Source organism: Colletotrichum abscissum (assembly GCF_030869225.1).
Source record: "Colletotrichum abscissum strain IMI 504890 chromosome Unknown Scaffold_11.1, whole genome shotgun sequence".
Taxonomy (NCBI): domain Eukaryota; kingdom Fungi; phylum Ascomycota; class Sordariomycetes; order Glomerellales; family Glomerellaceae; genus Colletotrichum; species Colletotrichum abscissum.
The window spans coordinates 744,235-763,967 of NW_026849999.1; the positions used below are offsets into that span (position 1 = coordinate 744,235).

At 54.1% G+C, this 19,733-nt stretch overlaps 8 protein-coding genes across 8 annotated transcripts; 6 read left to right on the top strand and 2 right to left on the bottom strand.

Moving 5' to 3' along the window:
- Positions 1–739: 739 nt before the first annotated feature.
- Positions 740–2,042, top strand: CABS01_05569 (carbon-nitrogen hydrolase; the record flags this gene model as incomplete). Its single annotated transcript, XM_060538937.1, has 2 exons — positions 740–1,237; positions 1,299–2,042. The coding sequence occupies 2 exons, from the start codon at positions 740–742 to the stop codon at positions 2,040–2,042; spliced, it is 1,242 nt and encodes a 413-aa protein (XP_060405199.1).
- Positions 2,043–2,359: 317 nt separating this feature from the next.
- On the bottom strand, positions 2,360–3,607 carry CABS01_05570 (uncharacterized protein; the record flags this gene model as incomplete). The annotated part of the gene is made up of 1 exon (XM_060538938.1): positions 2,360–3,607. One exon carries the CDS (start codon positions 3,605–3,607, stop codon positions 2,360–2,362), a length of 1,248 nt encoding a protein of 415 aa, XP_060405200.1.
- Positions 3,608–4,942: 1,335 nt separating this feature from the next.
- On the top strand, positions 4,943–5,188 carry CABS01_05571 (uncharacterized protein; the record flags this gene model as incomplete). Its single annotated transcript, XM_060538939.1, has 1 exon — positions 4,943–5,188. One exon carries the CDS (start codon positions 4,943–4,945, stop codon positions 5,186–5,188), a length of 246 nt encoding a protein of 81 aa, XP_060405201.1.
- A 1,511-nt stretch (positions 5,189–6,699) lies between these two features.
- On the top strand, positions 6,700–9,599 carry CABS01_05572 (uncharacterized protein; the record flags this gene model as incomplete). Its single annotated transcript, XM_060538940.1, has 3 exons — positions 6,700–6,931; positions 6,982–9,342; positions 9,394–9,599. 3 exons carry the CDS (start codon positions 6,700–6,702, stop codon positions 9,597–9,599), a joined length of 2,799 nt encoding a protein of 932 aa, XP_060405202.1.
- Positions 9,600–11,164: 1,565 nt separating this feature from the next.
- Positions 11,165–12,037, top strand: CABS01_05573 (uncharacterized protein; the record flags this gene model as incomplete). The annotated part of the gene is made up of 1 exon (XM_060538941.1): positions 11,165–12,037. The coding sequence occupies one exon, from the start codon at positions 11,165–11,167 to the stop codon at positions 12,035–12,037; it is 873 nt and encodes a 290-aa protein (XP_060405203.1).
- A 42-nt stretch (positions 12,038–12,079) lies between these two features.
- On the top strand, positions 12,080–12,463 carry CABS01_05574 (uncharacterized protein; the record flags this gene model as incomplete). Its single annotated transcript, XM_060538942.1, has 1 exon — positions 12,080–12,463. One exon carries the CDS (start codon positions 12,080–12,082, stop codon positions 12,461–12,463), a length of 384 nt encoding a protein of 127 aa, XP_060405204.1.
- A 523-nt stretch (positions 12,464–12,986) lies between these two features.
- CABS01_05575 (phosphoglycerate mutase) lies at positions 12,987–13,988 on the bottom strand (the record flags this gene model as incomplete). The annotated part of the gene is made up of 2 exons (XM_060538943.1): positions 12,987–13,589; positions 13,650–13,988. The coding sequence occupies 2 exons, from the start codon at positions 13,986–13,988 to the stop codon at positions 12,987–12,989; spliced, it is 942 nt and encodes a 313-aa protein (XP_060405205.1).
- Positions 13,989–16,143: 2,155 nt separating this feature from the next.
- Positions 16,144–18,063, top strand: CABS01_05576 (allantoate permease; the record flags this gene model as incomplete). The annotated part of the gene is made up of 5 exons (XM_060538944.1): positions 16,144–16,326; positions 16,441–16,494; positions 16,551–16,602; positions 16,677–16,937; positions 17,099–18,063. 5 exons carry the CDS (start codon positions 16,144–16,146, stop codon positions 18,061–18,063), a joined length of 1,515 nt encoding a protein of 504 aa, XP_060405206.1.
- Between the last annotated feature and the right edge of the window lie 1,670 nt (positions 18,064–19,733).

Genomic DNA, 19,733 nt, shown 5'->3' on the forward strand with positions numbered 1-19,733 from the left:
CTTCAGAATATATTACGGTCCTGCGAGATACGACCATAATGCCACCTCCAGATCGTCAGCACTCGCAACTTGGAGGTATGTATTCGCGAGTGTACAAGCATACAGGGGCAGGAGTCCCCAGGGCCCACTTGCGACCGCCTAAACCTGGAAGCTCACGCGACGTTGCCGAACCGTGGAGCTTCCGGGGGGGGGGGGGGGGGTGGCTACCTCAGGTTGTTTGGTTGTTCAGCTTTCGGGGTCCGCCCACCCTGCTGCGGGGTAGCTAAAGACAATGTGACAATGACGTCCCCAGTAAAGGCAAAGCTTCCCGTTGGAACATTTCCCCCCTCCTTCCGTCCCCCTCCGCTGGCGTCCGCATCGTGGGGCTTCTTTCCTTCAATAGCGCCCTTCGTTCGGCGTTTGAATCACCTCATTCCCAAACTGGACCTTCAGCCCAATTTTTTTCTTCTCTCTCTTCTTCATCGGCCCGGTCGCCCACTTCAAATCCCGTCCTTCCTCCGCGGGAAACTACATTGTTATCTAAATACCTCTAATACACCGCTTCAGCTGAACTGACTCACAGTACAAGGTATCCATACAGCTCGGATACCATCGCTTCAAGCATTCTCGCTGGATCTAATCCATTAAGGACTCTACACCGAGCATCCAACGCCCAAATCTCACCACTTACAACCATCACCATCACCAACATCACCAACATCACACACCCGCAAGACCACACCCCATACAAACCGCCAAAATGCCTCCAATCCGCCTCGCAACAGCATCCCCCGCAACAGCAGCAACAACATCCCAAACCCTCTCCGACATCTCCACCCTCGCCTCCCGCGCCTCCTCCTCCGGCGCAGACCTCCTCCTCCTCCCCGAAGCCTACCTGGGCGCAGGCTACCCCCGCGGCGCCTCCTTCGGCTCCAAAATCGGCTCCCGCGCCCCCGAGGGCCGCGACGAGTTCCTCGCCTACTTCAACGCCGCCGTCGACCTCGGCGACACCGTCGGCGACGCGGGCGCCGGCGGCGGCGACAGGTGGGTCAAGAAGGAGCTCCCCGCGCAGCACGCCGCCGGTGCCAAGGTCGAGAGGGGCGACGGCTCGAGGGAGGAGCTGGAGAAGATTGCCGCGCAGACGGGCGTTTTTCTGGTCGTCGGGTGCATTGAGCGCGCCGGCGGGAGCTTGTACTGCTCCGTCGTCTACGTCTGTCCCAAGCTGGGTATGATTGGGAAGAGACGCAAAGTGATGCCCGTGGGTTCCCCTCCCCCCTTCTCTTCGATATAGTACCACCGCGACTGACACCATCCAAAAGACCGCAACAGAACGCCTCATCTGGGCCCAAGGCTCCCCCGCGACCCTCCGCGCCGTCTCCACCACAATCAAGGGCGTCCGCATCAACCTCGCCGCCGCAATCTGCTGGGAGAGCTACATGCCCCTCCTCCGCCAGTCCCTCTACGCCCAAAACATCAACCTCTACCTCGCCCCCACCGCAGACGGCCGCGACACCTGGCTTCCCCTCATGCGCACCGTCGCCTGCGAGGGCCGCTGCTTCGTCGTCTCGTCCAATATGGCCGCCAGGCCCCTCACCACCACCTCGTCATCACCAGCAACGACCACGACGACGGCGGCGGCTGCAGCAGCATCAGACAACGACAGCGGCATCGAAGACGCCCCGGACGCCCAAATCTACCCCCCTCGCGCCCGCCGCAACTCGTGCCTCACAGAAGACGGCAACGAGATCGCCCTTCCCGGCGCCAGCAACGGTACCAGCACAAACGGCACAAACAAGACAACGACAAAGGCCACGACCTCGACGAAACCGGCCCTCGAATCCAAAGACTGGGTCTCCCGCGGCGGGTCCTCCATCGTCGGCCCCTTTGGCGACGTCCTCGCCGGGCCGCAGTGGGAGGACGACGAGGGCATCATCTACGCCGACGTCGACTTTGAAGACTGCATTCGCGGACGCTTGGACATTGACGTCGGGGGGAGCTACTCGCGCAACGACTCCTTCAAGTTTTCCGTCGAGGGCCTGGACCTGGATCCCCTGCCGTATTAAAACAATGCTAGTCCAGCTGTAAGTACTTATCAAGACTGGCATATAAGTAATCACCAAACTTGATAATTGGGTAATCAATGGCAAAAACCAAGAAAGTACGATAATCAGACCTCGTTCGTAATGCATGTATTCCCGTCAATGCTCAACTCACGGCTAGCTGGCTGCGTATGAGCCCCGTGAGGGTAATATCCATGAAACCGCCCCCAATCCCAAGTACCGAACCATCCCAGCCCCCCTCCCATGATGCCAGCCAAACACCCAAGCCCCAGACTCATTAATGCGAGAAAATGGTCGTGAATAGTGATGGAATATTGTATTTAGCGCTCCTCGTCGTCCTTGGCCCGATTCGTACCGTCGCTCCTGTCTTCCGTTCCGCTCTTCTCCGAGGTCTCTCTTGGACTAGTCAACGGACTGGTCACGCCGCCGATGCTCCCGCTGATGCTGTCAGACCGGCTGTGGCCCAGCAGCCCGCTCCGAACGCTCGCTCCGTCCCCAGTGCCGCTCTGCTTCGCATAAAAGCTGTTTCGGTCGCCCGGTATGGCGGGAGCGACACCAGTGGCCGAGTATATACTAGTGCGTTCGGCGTTGGCTATACGCGAGCTGCTTTGGTGAAGCCCCGGGGTTGTCGGCATTCCCGCACCCTGTTCGATGTTGGCGCTTAGGACGCTCAGAGGAAGGCTCTCCCGGCTACCGCCCCAGAGGGAGGAAGGGGCCAGGGCACGGACAGAGGCATCGGTATCGAGTGAGCGACGGCGACGACGTTGCGATGAGGACGCTAGGGTGATGATGGATGCGTTATCGGTAAGCAGGTTGTTGGCCGTAGCCGTTGTGTATGTTTGGGGGTTGCCAGAGGCCGACCCCGCAGGCGCAAGATGGGCGGGGATGGCAGATGCGGGCGGTGCTGTTGGGAATGGTTGGTTGAAATGGATGGATTGGGTGTGACCCTGGTGCGATGTGTGGTTGCCGTTGTTGGTCGGGTTCGTTGGCACATGGGTGCCGCCGTTGTTTGGCGTCATGGACTGGATTGTGGTCAAGGTGGTCGTCAATGACCGCACTGACGGTGCTGGGGATGAAAATGTGCTGTCTCCCCCTCTGCGAGACTCGACGCCTCCAATGGTTCGACTCGTCCCTGCCACGGATGGAGCGCCGTGGGACGGGGCGACTAGGGAATGAGCGCCATCGTGATCAGTCGAAATCGTGGGGGCCATGGATCTTGCGCCGGCGGTGGGTGGGGCGCGACCATCGTCGGAGGACATTCGAGAAGACATGCGAGAGGATCGTTCAATCGAGGTTGCGCTCCCGCTCAGAGCGGTCGAGAATGAATATGAACTGGTTTCGACGTCGACATCGGCATGGCTAGCGGAGCCTACTCGGCCTGATTGAGGATAGGGGTTGTTGTTCTTGGAGGCTCGCATCTTTGCGTGGAGTTTGGCCTGTTGGCGCTTGGAGCTGGGAAGGCGAACGCCGCCTCCATCGCTAGAGGATGAGCTTTTGAAGTTGGTGAGCTTCTTGACCCATGTGGAGAAGGGACGGCGGCGGCCAGCACGATCGGGACGATCTGCCATGTTGTCAGTTTATTGTGCGGTTGAGGAGACTGACCACACGGCATGGGCTGGAGCTGCCGAAGGATTGCGCCTTGGGCAGACGGCAGTCGCAGCGATAAAGCAGATGCGGACAGAAAGGTAGGCTATAATTACCGTGCGGCTGCAGCGCGGCCTCGGTTGTAGCCATTCGGTCGCCTTGCTGGGTTGGTTTTGTCGCAGGGGATTATCTGCCGGAGATGGTTGCAAAAGGGGTATCAGTGGAAGAAGTCGAGTGGTGAGATACGGCGAAAGATGAGGCGGTAGATGGAAGTCGGGGCGTAGGACTCGAGCTGGAGAAACGAGCGGGCGTTCAAAAGAGCGTGCAGGAGGGGGGGGGGGGGGGGGGGAGGAGGGGAGAGGGGGGGGAGGGGGGGAGAAGGGGGAGGGGGGGGGGGGGGGGGGGTGGGGGGGGGGGGGGGGGGGGGGGGGGGGGGGGGGGGGGGGGGGGGGGGGGGGGGGGGGGGTAAGGAGAAGCGTCAGTCGACGGAAGAGTCGGGTTTTCGGGAATGAAATGGATGAGTCGGGAAGGTTGAAGGAATGTGAGCAAAATGCGGTGGTCGAAGATCGAGATGGGAGGAAGGTGTGCGGTGTACGGTGTGTCGGGGTGAGAGTGGTGGTTAGGTCGAAATTGAGAATGGGAGGAGCGAGAGCAAAGAATGAGATTGAGAATGGAAATGGAAATGGGAAGGGGAATGGGACTGGAAACGGAATACTGAAAGTGGGATGGGAAAGAGTCCAAGGCAATGAATGTAAATGGCAGCGGCAGCGGTAGCAAAAGCGGTAGCGGCAGTGAGGTACCCAACAGTGGCAGTTTACCTAGGTACCTTGCCTACGTTTATTCGACGTTGCTGGCGCTGGTCGCTGGTCGCTGGCCCAAGTCACCAAGTCACTTTGGTTCCATGCAAAGCCCATCTCAGGGTAAAAGAGGGAACCCAAGGTACCTACCTACCTATCCGTATCTTACTCCCTTACCTTACATACCTCTGTAGGTACTTTAGGTATTGCGAAAGGACCAGAACGGATTTGAATCATGAGGGACCAAGGCGTGGAACTGAGTGGGCCACAATCGCAAAGCCCCAGCCCAGACGCCCCAGGCGCTGCCCATTGTCGCTGCCCAGCCCGGCCTATCTTTTCTTACAACATGCCCGTCGTACGTTGTATGGTCTCTTTCAGCTTCCCCTTCTTTCATCTACACTAAGGTCAGGTATCTGACTAAGGTAAGCACAATACTCCAAGTCGCCGTCGACCTAGAGATACTCGTACATCTCTATCAATCCTACCAGTGCTCGGACGACATACGGAGTGCCCTTCCTTTCAATGTTGGATACGACCACACGACAACAACAGAACCGGGGAGGGTGGCACCCAACATCCAGCCCACCTCACCTTACGCAACCACGCACCCACGGCAAGGTCCACGTCCCGCCTGCGCCGCCCTACGGTCGATCAGCAACATATCAGTGGTCCACGGCCGAAGCCATCTCGGAGACTCTGAGACCTTGGGGGTCGCTCTCGCCCATCTCCACTGCCCCCGGTAGTCTGCGTCTGCCAACTGCCCGCTAGCTTGGAAGCACCCAACGAGCCTCCGGAACTGGCACAACTTACTTTTGTCACTTTTGTTCGAATAGCTTCTGAGGCGGCATCTGGGCCAAGGTAGAGAAACCCCAGCCTTTGTCAGCTTGATGGTGGAGGACGGTGTGATCCAAACAAGCGCAACGCGATCAAGCCAAGGTACAACGTTAACCCAGCCCTGGAATTGACGAAATTGGACCACCTGGTGTGCTATCCGTCTCGACCCAAGCGGAGACTCTCGCCTTCCCAGGACTCCATTCTTCCGATCATCAATGTCTTTCAAAGAGCTCGACTGGGATCACTGCAAGGTCCCCCGGAAGCGTGGACCCTTAAATCCCATTCGAAAACACTGACAATTGGTGCGAGCTTCATTAATTGCTTACGCACACTTATACTTGTTGCTGATTGCTACAAATCAATCCTTCGGGTCGCATTATGTCATCATCATCTGTGCTGTCACTGTGGTTGGCATTCACCAGCCACGCACAACAGCTGCTGTATCCATACCTAATTCCATCTGATGTGTGATGTCACACTCTCGATAATTTCGCACGCTCTTTACTTTCTCGAATCTACCTGCCTTAATTCTCATATGCCGCTGGATGGTAGACTTTCTCAGCACATTTTTCCAGACGCGATAGAAAGCTCAAGAGATCACACCAACTTGAGACAGAATTGGTGTGTTCGTATCTCCGACATGCATCCCATCCTCGTGGCTACCCTTTCGACGTTGCGAACAAGGAAGACAGGGGTCACATGTAAGACAATCAATATTACACAAGAACCATCAGCCACTTTGCTCCTCAAGCTTTCGTACTCCGGATTGATTCTGGATCCCCGCACTTTCGTGGTCCCTTGATCTGTCCGAGCCGTTCAATACCAATATACCTTCGAGCACACTTCAGTCATAAGAGCGAAGCCCTCTGCAACCATGTTCAAAATCTTGCGGCGCCATACGGATATCCAAGCTGGCAATCGCCATCCAGCATTGAACGTCTCTTACCATAGGGTCATACTCAGCCCCATTCCCAACCACCCTCAGCAACCGTTCGCAACTTCCCAGGCCGTTCCAAAGCTCTCAGCTCACTTGTCCGACACTTGCCAAATCTAGCGCTCAAACTGAAACTCAAAAGACTCACACGGCGCCTTCTTGGTGTGCTTGGAAGCAGGGGCAGCCACACCTGAGGGCGTTAGGTTGTCGGCGAACAGAAATGACCGCGTCTGCTACCTGAGGTGTCTTATCTAATCAACACACAATCTCTTACCTTATCGTGTGTTATCGCTTATCGCCATTCCTGACGTCGCCTTCCTCATTCACTGCACGAGCTCCGGCCTGAGACCAGTGGAAGTTGTCATCGTTGATTGAATCCACAACACAGTCGTAGGCGATTGCCATGGCCGTGTAAACCAGCAACTGCACACATCCATGCACATACGCAGCCATCCCCGGTGGCTCATCCTGACGCGTCTCGACATGGCGCCTCGATTTCTCAACAGCCATCATGTCCATTAAGCCCTTGCCAGAGGACGTCACCCGCCGCATCAGGTCCTCAGCCACAGTTACGTCTCTCAACGGTGTCGCATGCGCTCTCGTCAAGAATTCCCTCGATGCCGAGGCTACAAGGGTCAATGTTACTATCGACTACTCTCGTGGCAATTGCACGGTTGAGGACGACGGGCTAGGCATTCTACCTGTTGAATTCCAAGAGCATGGAGGACTGGCCAAACAGCATCGTGAGCTACATGAACTCATCTTAGCGCGCACTTTGCTAAAACATCTTCAGACACATCAAGGCTCTCGCCCGAGACAGACTGCCACGGTGTCAACGGCAACTTCCTAGCATCTGTTGCCGCTCTGTCTCTGCTCTCCGTCACCTCCCACCACCATCTCTACAACTCGCAAAACTCAGTCACCATTCACAACTCAAAGGTCTTGGCACGCAACATCCCTGCCCTACCGGAGCAACACCTAGTGACCTTCAGCCATGGAACCCGCGTCACCGTTAGAGACTTGTTCGGCTCCATGGCCGTCAGAGTTAAGCAGAGAGCTGCATCCTCAGAGAAAGTCGCAATGGACAAGGATTGGGGCCGATTACTTCATGACCTCACTGCTCTGTTGCTAGCATGGCCTTCGAGTGTTGCTCTCTTCGTCCGAGACAGTGTCAACAACAACGAGACACGCTTCAGGCCTAACACAACACCCAAGTCGGACATGGTAGCTCGTTCATCACGCACTCTGACACAATCAGGTCTTGTGGACGGCTTGGGCCAAATAGTCTGGACTTCCATCGGCGCATCTGTTGGGAAGTTGACCATCGCAGGGTGCATAGCGCTGAAGCCCGTCGCCACACGTCGAGCTCAGTTCATTAGCTTTGGTATCCATCCCGTGTCTAATGAGTACGGGACCAATGTTCTGTACAACGAGGTCAATCGTGTGTTCGTCAACTCCGGCTTTGCCATAGAGGAGGACGTGGATGTCCGAAGCGATTCGACCGGTGTCGTTCTCCCACATCCGCAGGGAAATTCAACAAAAATTACCAAGCTAAGGCGAGGCTTGGATCGGTGGCCAATATTCTATTTTCGAATCAGCTCTTCGTCCCGTGCACGCCCTCTCGTAGCTTCATCTTTCGAAGACCTCCTCGAAGAACGTAACCACACCCTCGCCAACATGATTGACCTGCTCAAGCTTGTCTGTTACGAGTTCTTGAAGAAGCATCATTTCCGTCCTCACAAAGTCACTACCTCTCTCCAGGGTTCTTCTAGTGGCAAGCATCAAGAACACGATTCTCGGGAAGGGAGACGCAGAGACAGCAGCCGGTCGCGGACGGTCTCGTCAACGACCAGTCGATCAAATTCGGCTACCCCGCTATCGAGGCCAGGGTCTCCTTTCGATCTCTGGCAACGAGTCAAAATGGGAAGAACATCGGCAGGCACCTCGAAATCGGGAGCATCAACTCCTCTGTCCTCGGAAGTCGCTCTAGGAGCCACGATCAGGCCCACTGCGGGACAAGAGCCAGGCGAAGACATCACGAAAGCTCAGCCTAGTTTGCGGTACCTCGACGAGTCCGGAAATCTGCTGCGGAAGCCCTTTGATGACTTGTTGCCGAAGTCGTTGTTGTCAAAGGAGGTCGAACCTGGCAACCGTTCCAGCGCTACAAGTGAGGCTGCTGGTCAAAATCAACTTTCTACGCGACCATCGTTCGAGGTAGAGGAAAGTCAGTCGAAGTCATCTTCGGCAAAGCCCAACGACAAGGACGCAGTACGAGGCCACGTCAACTTGCTTCCTTCTTCTTCCCAATTCTTCAAGCCACGGGATGGCCTAAAACCTCAACCGCCGAGCGATAGGCTCAGGGGTATTCTTTCGAAATGGGAGAGTCCCGTTTTTCAGCCCGTCGGACCCCCCGTACCTCAACTGGATGGTACACAGGGAGGACCAAAACAAGGTCTGATTCAGTCCCTAGACCTTGACACCACTAGATGTTCACACGGGGCCCACACGTCGAATATCAAGCTCTCTGGCCGAGTCTCCAAGGCTGCTTTGATGGAAGCAGAAGTCGTCTCCCAGGTTGATAATAAGTTCATTCTGGTGAAACTCAGACGAGATCTGATTTCTGCCGGAAATCTGCCAGGCGCCCAAACGAATTCTGTACTAGTCTTGATTGATCAACACGCCGCAGACGAGAGATGCCGACTCGAGTCACTGATGCGGGACTATTTTTACGTTGCGAATCGTCCGAAAGAGGTGCTTGCACAGACGGAGGCTCTCGAAAAGCCCTTACAATTCGAGTTCTCGTCCAAGGAATGCAGACTGCTGCGCAAATACGCCCACCATCTACGTCGATGGGGAGTTTTCTTCGATATTGATGAACCGGAGTCGACAGCTTGGCGGCACAGGAGTAGGCAGCTCCCCAAGGTGGACGTGTTCAGCCTGCCACCAAGCATTCTTGAGCGGTGCAGATCAGAGCCAAAATTGGTCGCAGACCTTCTTCGGCACGAAATATGGAGAGCCGAGGAAGACGGCAGCCCAGCTTCCAGGCCCTTCAGTTTTGCTGCTGGAGGTAGCAGTCAAGAGATCGACTGGGTATCGAACTTTCACGGATGTCCCCAAGGGATCATTGACCTGCTTAATTCGAGATCCTGCCGCAGTAAGATTGAATTTCCAGCTTTGTGAGAAGCCGTGACGCTAACTCGAGTAGGTGCCATCATGTTCAACGACGTCCTGTCCAGGGACCAATGCGAGGCTCTTGTTCGCAGGCTTAGTCGGTGCTCGTTCCCATTTCAATGCGCACACGGACGACCCTCCATGGTGCCATTGGTGGATATGAGAAGCTTGGGTGCGAAGAAGGAGACGCCTCTGGACAGCTTTGGGAGCTGTCTGAGGGGCTCGGGCATATTAAAGTGAAGGTGGTTCTGCGATACCTGGCGCTGCTTTCCATGGTCATTTAAGAACTAAGATACCCCGAAGCGAGTGTTATTTATAAATGAGGAAACCCTCAGTCACAAGCCGCCCTTACAACGCAATTCCTCTATCTGTTCTGCATGAGGGCCTTCGTCTTTCTCCAAGTCATCGTGTTTAGGTATGGAACTGTAAAGTCTACCCATCGCTTAAGGCTGTTGAAACTTCACGTAAGGCCAAGCTTACATTCAGACATTCTTTGCAATGAGGTCAAAATCTTGCAACTTTTCATAGCGAGACGAGACCAAAAGAGCGCGGAGGCCTTGCGGCATCGATCTGCTCGAGTGTCGAAACTGGGCAAATGTGATTCCCCAGATGAGAGTACGCTACGAGTTCCGAAGCACTTGGACATCGCATCGAGCTTCTCTGGAAGTCACTGCGTGAAGGGCTGGCCACTTTGTACCTCTCATCTATCGGACACTGTGGCCTATTGTCTTCAGTGTCAGTTCCTGTGGGACGCCAGACCGGGTCCAACGCTCCCCCCCCCCCCCTTTTCCAATCCGCGCGGGAGCTCTTCCCCACTAGGTTCATCATCAACATCCTGAACGATCGCGCCAGAGTAGACGTAGAAGCGCCGCATACTGAAACTTGCCCAAATCGACGCAGGATACCAGGAACAAGTATTCCGTATCCTCCAAGGTCTGAACAGCGGCAGCAACGTACACGAATGCCATGGCGACCTCGTCGCCGTAGACCGGCCTCAGACGTGGCATGTCGCGGACCCAACTATCGTCTAACTCACTCTGACCCTAATCTGGTGAGGCTCTTAGACGTCTCAAAGAGCCCTATTTACAATGCGTGGGAGAATGCAGTATCATAGTCTTCGGGTTTCTAGAAGTGTCGCGTATGAGCCAGCGCATATCCAAGGACGGTTGCCTAGTTGCCTTGTAGGCGGTAGTGGGAGGCTTTGTTCGCTTTGAGTATCATAGGAAATGGCAGTCAGGCTCCAGAGGTGTGTCTTAGAAGAGGTTGTTTGAGCGAGGGTGGGATGAATGTGACTTGGTAGAGAGGAAGTGAGATAATGGTAACATTTCATTGTCACAATTATACTATAGAGCTTTGCGTATAGTCTTCCAGAAATATACACTCAAAGAAAGAGACTCAAAGGGAGACTAGTAGATGTAGTATGTATAAAGGTAGTGGTAGGGGTAGGGGCAGGGTAGTATGTGTTTGGTAATAAACATGATCATAATATGGTAGTTATGATGTGATTCAGGACGAGGCGTGAATAGGGTAGAAAGAATCGTGAATCATCTTCCAAGTACCTTACCTCACCTAATACCTGAGGTATCTCACCTTATCATTCTACAAGCAATCCCACTTTTTTTTTTGCGGAAGATTCCAGATCCTGATTCTTTCCTTGCTATCAGTATACAAAAGCATCTGGAAATGGTCATCCGCCTCTTCTTTCCCTCGCGCCTTTTCCCCATCGCACCTTCTTTACATCACGTCATCCTCTACAAACCCGACGACGACCAGTACTGCCCCCAGAGAAATCGATTCGCCGCACGATGGCATCATCCCTTCTGCTTCTGGATGCCATCATCCAGCGCGAGCCTCTGAACGACCATTTGCCACAAAACCCCCCATCCGCAGGCGAAAGAAAGCGGTACACTCATAAAGCCAGCGAATCGGTGGCCCAACTCGAGATTGATTTTGATCTGAAACTCTGCGACTCATCCGAACTCGTTGGCGAGGGCGTGGCTCTTTTCCAAAGAGCGCGAGATGCTGGCCACTTCATTGGCACGGATTTTGGCCAGACTCAGCGGCCCCCCAAAGACTCAGCATTCGTCATCCACAACGAGGATATGCTAACGAAGTGGCTGTACAAAGACGTCTTCGCCGGTGTCGTTTCTGGATACCAGGAGACTCGCACATACCAAGCGACCCGCACAACTGTCAACAAACCCGCAGTCAAGATATACAAGCGGCACACAGACGTCCAGACTCTTTGCGAGCACACTCGCACAGTTGTCGCAAAGGCCCAGCGTAATTGCCCCAAGAGAAGCGTCCTTGCTGGACAGAATTTCAAGTACACTTTCCGCTGCGATATGGAGATTAGGAAAGGCACGCAACCGGGTAAGACCATTGACGACGAGAAGAGTAAAGTCGTCTTGAACATTGAGTTCAAGCAACCATATGTCATACCAATGGAAGCTTGGATTCAGTCCGCACAACAAGATGATGGCGAACTAGGCGCTGGCAAGAAGATCCTTGGTGGCAAGAATACCGCCGCCCGCACGAGAACCATCGCTATACCTAGTGCCGATGAACAGCCAGCCATCATCGCCCATGACTACACTGCCGGCAACTATCAAATCAACGACCTTTCGAACCCGGATGTCTATCTGGATATCGACGAAACCAACACTCGAGCCACCTAGGAGGATGACGAGCATGGCGGTAGAGCCGATGATGACGACGAAATGCTCACTGTCGACGCAGAGCCCTACGCTGACCAACACCGAGAGGCGGCAGTCACCCGACCGCTGCGCTCCGGCAAGAAGATGGACTGCAACGTTGAGGTATGTTCTCAACAAATTGGTCAATATTGCAAGAACCACAGAACTCGCCATGGGGCGATTGTTACGGGTGAGTACATCGCCTTCGCCTACTTCAAGAACATGCGCATCATGGAGACTGCGGCTCGCCAAATGGAAGAAGGTCTCGGAAACGTCTGTGAGCTTTATCTCGTTCCGGATAGCGGAGAGTGGAGAGCTGCTATTGCAGGCTTCCTTGACAGAGGCTACAAGGACTTCATTTATGTAGGAGCGGCCAAGGATTGGAGACCAACGCCCCCACCCAGATAGACGAAAGAGGTATGCTCCCTGGCAGCTACCTATCCGGGAAGGATTGTACATGAGGTTTTATATGGAATTGTTGAATTCTCAGGCAATTTCCACAAATGACAGCTTTGGGCGCAAGTGTGAGGTGTATGGCCTCAGCCGGTTCATCGGTTCATCGGTTCATCGGTTCAGGAAGAGGGGGGGGGGGGGGGGCAGACATCCAGGATGCCATTGATACTGGAGCCGAAGGGACTCAAGGGGGCCGCGAATTTGCGGAGAATGAGAGTTTCTAGACAGATTGTTAGATTTGAATGACAGTCGCCACATATGACCCTACGTTCCACTACTGATATCACTTGATATGGCGCACTACTGTCTAAGGTCATAGGCTGGCGTTGCGTCAAGGCTTCAGGATGCGAATTACCGGCCACCGCCGGTTTGATGCTTCTCAGAGACTGTTGCGGAATTTGGTGATGAATGAGTCTTCCATAGTGCTGAGGATGCTGATGTTGTAGCTTGATATGGTTCGTGTTTCTGCTGAGACAAATTATCTATTTGCTACTTTATCTCCGCGAACCAGCAATGCAATCGAAGATCCTTCCCTGACCCTGAACTCCTCCTGCCCACCAACCATCAGTATAGCCGAGATAGCATACGAGTGCACCGTCAACGACAAAAACTGCCCTGAATCCGTCGAGAAAATCTCCTCTAGCACAAGCTGCTTCCTCGCGACGTGCTCCTCCGTCGTCTCAAACCGATCCGCCTTCCAAAGCCGGTCCTCCTCCGTGAAGCCAGGCTCTATATGATAACGCGGATACGCACCCTCGATCCAGCTCCGCGAGCTCCTCTTGTCGCACGTGTGGTCTGTCAGGCGCTCCCTCAGTCCTTCTTTGACGAGAGGTCGGAAGTCCCGGCCCGCGCCCCTGGATTCGACGAGGGGCCCAAAGGCGAGATTACTCGTCTCGAGGCACCGGCGGAGAGGGCTCGTGTAGAAGGATTCCGGCAAGGGAACGCCCTCGCCCTCGGCGGTGGTGGAGGTTGCGCGCGTCCAGAAGGTGCTCAGGTCTCTTGCCTGCTGAATGCCTGTGTCGACGAGCGCCGCGTCGAGCCAGGTAACGACGCCGTCGCCATCGAGGTGGGACCAGTACCTCTGCCCGCCTTCGTCAGTGCTTCAATTACCATCAAAATGAGAAGGTTTAAGAAAATTTACATCCCACTCAGCCGTCCCGACCTTGGCTGCTTGAACGTTGTGGTATCCGAGTCCGTGCCTAGTCAGGTACAAGACCTTGAAGTCCACGCCGTCAGGGCTCTCCGCGTTGAGCTTCCTCACATGAGAAGCGAATCGTTCCCAGGGCCTGGTTTCACCCTCGGCTGCTACGTCGTCATCAGCCGCTGCGTCTCCAAAGTGCAGGTCGAGGAGTCCGAGGCCTGGCTGCGTAGTTGCTTTTCCGTTTGGACTGGCATCGGCAACCTTGTAGTAGTTCACAAAGTACTCGGGCAGGATCGTGAATTTGTACCGGCAGACGGGGCCAGATGTTAGGGTGGCCATTTTGATTGCGGCGCAAAGTGCGGGGACGAGGCTCTACGGGCGACAGTAGGTAGTGTGTAACCCAGCAGGTCCAGCTCGGATGAAAGATGGGAAATGTGTTAAGATCTTTCGAGATGGAGCTCAGCGTAGGTGACAAGCTCGAATAAATGCCACGGACGCTTTTTGAGGCTGAGCAAGTACCTAGTCTGGCTTGATCTGGTCCAAACTCTGGCGGCATTACTAGGCTACAGCAAGCCCCTCAATTCACCATGTCCGCCTCGGTACCTGCCTTGGTGACATGAATATCAGACTTGTGAACAATGGCTTAGTGATGAGTATCATCCAAGAAACTCAGACATTTTCAGAGATCACATACATATTTTAAAAGAATAAAATCGATGTCAATTACGATTGCAAAAGGTGAGCGAAATCCTCATACACACGACCAGTCGTCAACCTACCCCGCATTATCCCTAGGTGCCTACGACATCAGACTCATCGCGATCGAGGCCAAAGACAACCTGAACACAATCTCAGTCACTCTCTCCAAGTAGCCAGTCTCAATGACTCGGTTCCGTGCCATGACCTCCCATACACGAGACCTGGCGAGCGTCTAGGAAGTCGACGACAAGCCCGCCACCACCGTATCTGCAACGACCAGACCATACTCATTACACACAACCTCAAGACAGCGCTCCTGCGGATGCGAAACAATTCAGAGCCTATAAGCAAAAGAATAGGGATCGATCAGACAGATAATGCAGAGCGCTTGAGGTAGTTCTAGTTCATGATGAACATCTCCAGTGCCTGCTTTGTGTTGAGATGACTCCGGAAAGAAGATGGCCATACCGCACAGGTATTTCGCTCAAGAACCATCTCACGATGATGATATGGGCCTCTCAAGAACTGGACAAACTTCACACTACAGGGAATAAGCCAAAGCCAAACACCACAGGACCGGGAAAGTGTTCCCCCCCAGATGACCTCCTCCGCGACCCCAATACTGGAACGTAGTACGAACCATCTCTGCCGCCACTACTACTGCAGATTGTGAATCATCCAAGAAGTCGCCTTCGTGCGCTTCTCCATCATCCTCTATGCCCGCCAACTAACACGATGGTCCCACTTGATATGAGCAGTCTCGGCTCAGGTAACACCTCCTGGATATTTTAAAAGTCCAACTTCGCCGCTATCGCTCCGTCGGCCCGGAGACGATGCCATATGGTTGATTCAGAGCCAACACTTGCGTTTGTAAGAATGGCATTGTCTCCTTTTGCCGCATTCCGTTGCCTGCGGCAGGGCCTTTGGCCGCGGGAGAACTATAAAGAAACGCCCCGGTCGCTAAGCGCCTAGATATCGCAGCTATGTGGCATCGGCGGCCGGATGCCACATTCACTGGACCCGACGGTCTGGTAGCGTTAGCAAGTGCGGATATTCATGTACCTGCGTACAATATCCGTATCCGTGGTTCTTGTTCAACGGCTTGTACATTGCAATGCCGGCCGCATTGACAGAGAGGATGTCCCCGTCCTCGCCCGTCAGGAAGTGCACCGGGCCGGGTCACACAGACCAACCGGTCCCGGAACCGGACCCACTCTCCAGTGGTTGTTGATATCCGGGATGATAGTGAAAGGTACTGCCAATAGCTGCCCAGGCAGTCTAACGCACCGTTCGTCATCTATCATTTGCAGCCGGAATGACAGAACCCCACCCGCGTGCTTTCACTTCAACTATCAACTCGTTTGCCATACTGCACAGGTATCTTCATTGTGGAAACGCGGGGAATAGTGATAGTGGGTGGAACGTGCGAAGATACGGTCGCCATTGCATGGAGATAACAAGTTGCTTCGGTCATCCTGGTTTCGGTCTATCCAACTCTCCAAGTAGGTACCTACCTATCCGTAGTATACTTGAACTACCGATAACAATGCGGGGTTTAGCCACGCCCAACTCTATCTGTCCCGTATCGAGGAAAGACACGGTTTTCCGACTCAGTGCACATATTACGCGTGATACGCTGGTTGATCGTCAGCACCAATAGTAGATAAGACTTTATAAGAGCATTAGTTCCCTTCCCTCAAGTTGTATATTTGGTGATGTTGTCTCCGTGATCGACGCGTTACTTGAGTTGTGATTGAGTCTGGTCCAGGCCAAGCCCAAAACAGTTCCCTTCATCATGGCCGACATCAAGACAGAAAAGCCTCAGCCAGAGGTTTCCGACGTTGCGGACACGGCCGAGGCGTACACTGAGAAAGTCACACTATCCGAGCACGACTTGGAATTGGAACAAGCGTTGGCAAACTATGTTCCAGATTCTCCGGAAGAGAAGGCCCTCGTGCGGAAGCTCGACTTATACATGGTTAGGCTTTTTTTCCTCTTTTTTTCCTCCCTTCATCCCCCCTGGCTCGTCTGCTGGGTTGAACAGTAGTCGAACTCCGAGTCAGCAATGGCGCGATGCTAACGCCCATGGCAGGGGCCGACATTGTGGTTCATGTACATTTTAGCGTACATCGACAGGCAGAATATCGTGAGTCTATCGCGGCAGATTACACGCAGGGGTGTCCGAACTGACTTGTCACAAAGGGCAATGCCAAAGTTGCTGGTATGGAAGCAGACCTCAAACTCACAGACGACCGTAAGCGCCCCTACACAGGCCCAGGCAAAAGGAGTCAAAGAAATCGGTATTGACAAAGATGATGTATGATGCAGAATATGCCATGTTGCTTTCGATCTTCTTCATTGGCTATCTGGTCTGCGAAGTTCCCTCGAACATGCTGCTCACTCGATCTCGCCCGTCGTACTACCTGCCCGGTATCATGATTGTCTGGGGCACCGTATGCTCCGTGATGTCGGTCGTCAAAAACTACGAAGGAATGCTGGCTCTTCGGTTCTTTCTCGGCTGCATAGAGGCCGGATTCTTCCCTGGTGTCTTGTACGTGATGACTTGCTGGTACAAAAAGGCAGAAATCGGTAAGTACTTACCTACCATATTACCTACTTTCACGGTATCACCCGCGAGTCCCGTACTTTAATCTACTCTTCATCTGTAAAAGTAGCCCAAGTACAGATGGATGCCAAGCCCCACAACTGGTCTACGTCAGCTTGTACTAAGGTGAAATTGCATTTTACAGGCAAGAGGTTTTCAATCTTCTACACCGCTTCTGTGTGCTCCGGCGCCGTGAGCGGCCTCCTCGCTGGCGCAATCACCGGTAATATGGAAGGCGTTCGAGGCATGCGAGGGTGGCGATGGCTCTATCTGATTGAGGGCGTCTGCACGGTCGGGTTCGCCGTGATTTTCAAGTTCGTGCTGCTCGACTTCCCCGAGACAACGAAGCGCTTCTCATTGGAGGAACGGCAACTCGCCGTGGTCCGCATGATCCACGATCGGCAGACGACGGCGGCGCGACACGGCCAGCGCCTCACTCACTGGCAATCTCTCAAGGCCGCGCTGGCCGACCCGCGGACGTACATCTTTGTGGTGCTCTTCACGATGGACCTGGGCTCCTGCACAATCTCCTACTTCATCCCCACGATCGTCAAGCAGATGGGCTACACGTCGGTCATGGCGCAGTACATGACCATCCCCATCTGGATGGTCGGCGCCGTCTTCCTGCTCGTGCTCTCGTACACGGCCGACAAGACGAGGGACCGTAGGTGGCACATCACGGGGTGCATGTGTCTCAGCTTCATCTGCACGCTCGTCTGCGTGACCGTGTCGAACCCCAAAGTCGTGTACGCCATGCTGTGCTTCTACATTGCCGGCCTGTACACGGCGCTCCCGCTCATGCTTAATTGGACGTCCGAGGTCATTTCACTCCCTGCGGAAAAGCGCGCCGTGGTGGTGGCCCTGGTCAACTCTGTCGGAAATCTCTCGGCGGTCTACGGCAGCAGGCTCTGGCCCTCGTCGGACGGGCCCCGGTTTGTAAAGGGGTTCGCGGTCACGGGCGCCTTCACCGGCTTCGGAACTATTCTGGCGGCGCTGATTCCTGTCATCTTCTCGTACCTGCCCAAGGAGGGTAACACCAAGGCTGAGAAGGAGATCTTGGCACGCGAGAGAGAGTTTGTTGAGAATACCAGAGCCCCTGGTGAAGTTTAAAGTCGTATGAGTTTGCGAACTGGCAATACGTAGTATGGGCAAAGGGAAAACGACGCCCGGGTCGGGACGGTGGGGGGGAGTGGGAAATCGAATTCAATTCGCCTCCATCAGCATTGGTAAGACAAGGAGGGGAGAGGGGGTTCGTACCGAGAAGTTAATATAAATATATGAACTGCAACTTTGAATGGCACCTTGACAATTCACAAAGCCATATTTTATGGAACAGCGTTCCCTCCCAGGAAAGAGAGTTGCCGATCACAGTAAACACAGGTTCAGGTCAGCCATGATGATTGGAGGCTTTGGAGGTTCTGGTTCGCTTCTATCCGCCATTCTGACGGTCTGACCGCTGCTGCCGTGTGTCCCGGCAAACAGAGCCGAGATCCAATTTTGATGGCCAGAGGGATGTAAGGGAACAGGTCGGGAATACTGGGTGTTGTGGTGCTGTTCCCAGAGTTCCCACAAGAGTTTCCATCTCACCGGAAAAGTCGATCCTTTGAAGAAGTGACGGGAACCACAATTCATCCTCGTCATCCTTGTGGCTTGATAACGGATATCGTTCAAGATGTGGCTCCCTGTGGGCTGTGGCTCCTCCATATGGGGCTTCCTCGAGTTCCTCGTGGGCTGGGCTTGAGGCTCAATCTATTTCTTGGCATGCATATCCTGGTCTCTGGGACCTTGACAACTTTTGGTGTACGAATTCTGCCCGGGATTGGATCTCACCCCTGAATGGGCACGGATTGCGAAGGAGAAGAAATGTCAGCCAAAGGCATTAGCCGCCTAGTTCTCATAATCAGCCCGTCCAAACTAACCCCGTTCGAGGCATCCGGCTGCCCATGCCATCCTGACTCGAAACACTAAGGAGAGACAACCCGCACCAAGCAGAAATGGCGTGTGTGTTTTTTCTGCTTCCGATTGACTTTCTCTCCCTCCGCAGACCACGTCCTTGAGAAAAAGGTTTCTTTTTTGCAGTACGGGGGGGAAGACTGACTGCCGTCACGACTCACAATACACGTGTAACCGAAAAGTAAAAATTAAAGTCCACGAAGGAGCTTGGGCCAAATAAATGGAGCCTGATGCGCCTACCGCGGTTTATGCTTAACAGATCTTATCCCTTCTCAGGACGACATAGTACTGCGGTATGTGACATTGTCACACGTAGAGTCGGAGACAGGCCGAGGCTAGAAGCTTGTTAGTTTATTTTCTCACAACCCCTGATTTGTTCTGATGGATTACTGGGTCTCTCAGTCTCTGTGAGTTAGAGTATGCCAATGCCCACGCGCGTATTGCTCTTCCATGTCTGTGCCGCAGGGCGGCGTTTGTGGCGTGCCCGAGTTTGCTAATGCTAACAAATGTCAGAAAGTACGCATACCTACCTAGTAAGACGCCATCAACCGGGAAATTTTCAACCGTTTCATCGGAACGAGTTATGGAGAGCTTACGGAGTAGAGCGTGGTGCTCTGCATTTTGGAGCTCCCTTTTCTCGGATCCCATGTGTCCTTAGTGGCGGAAATTTCTCTGAACCCATGTTTGGCACCTTGCAGACGGAGTAGTCTCTCCTCTCAAAAATGAATGGTACCCTAGGAGCGCGAACTGCCGCTCGTGGACATGAGTGCTGACTGGTTTGGACACCCCGTGACCCCGTGACATCTCACTGCAGCAGGTCCTCTCCG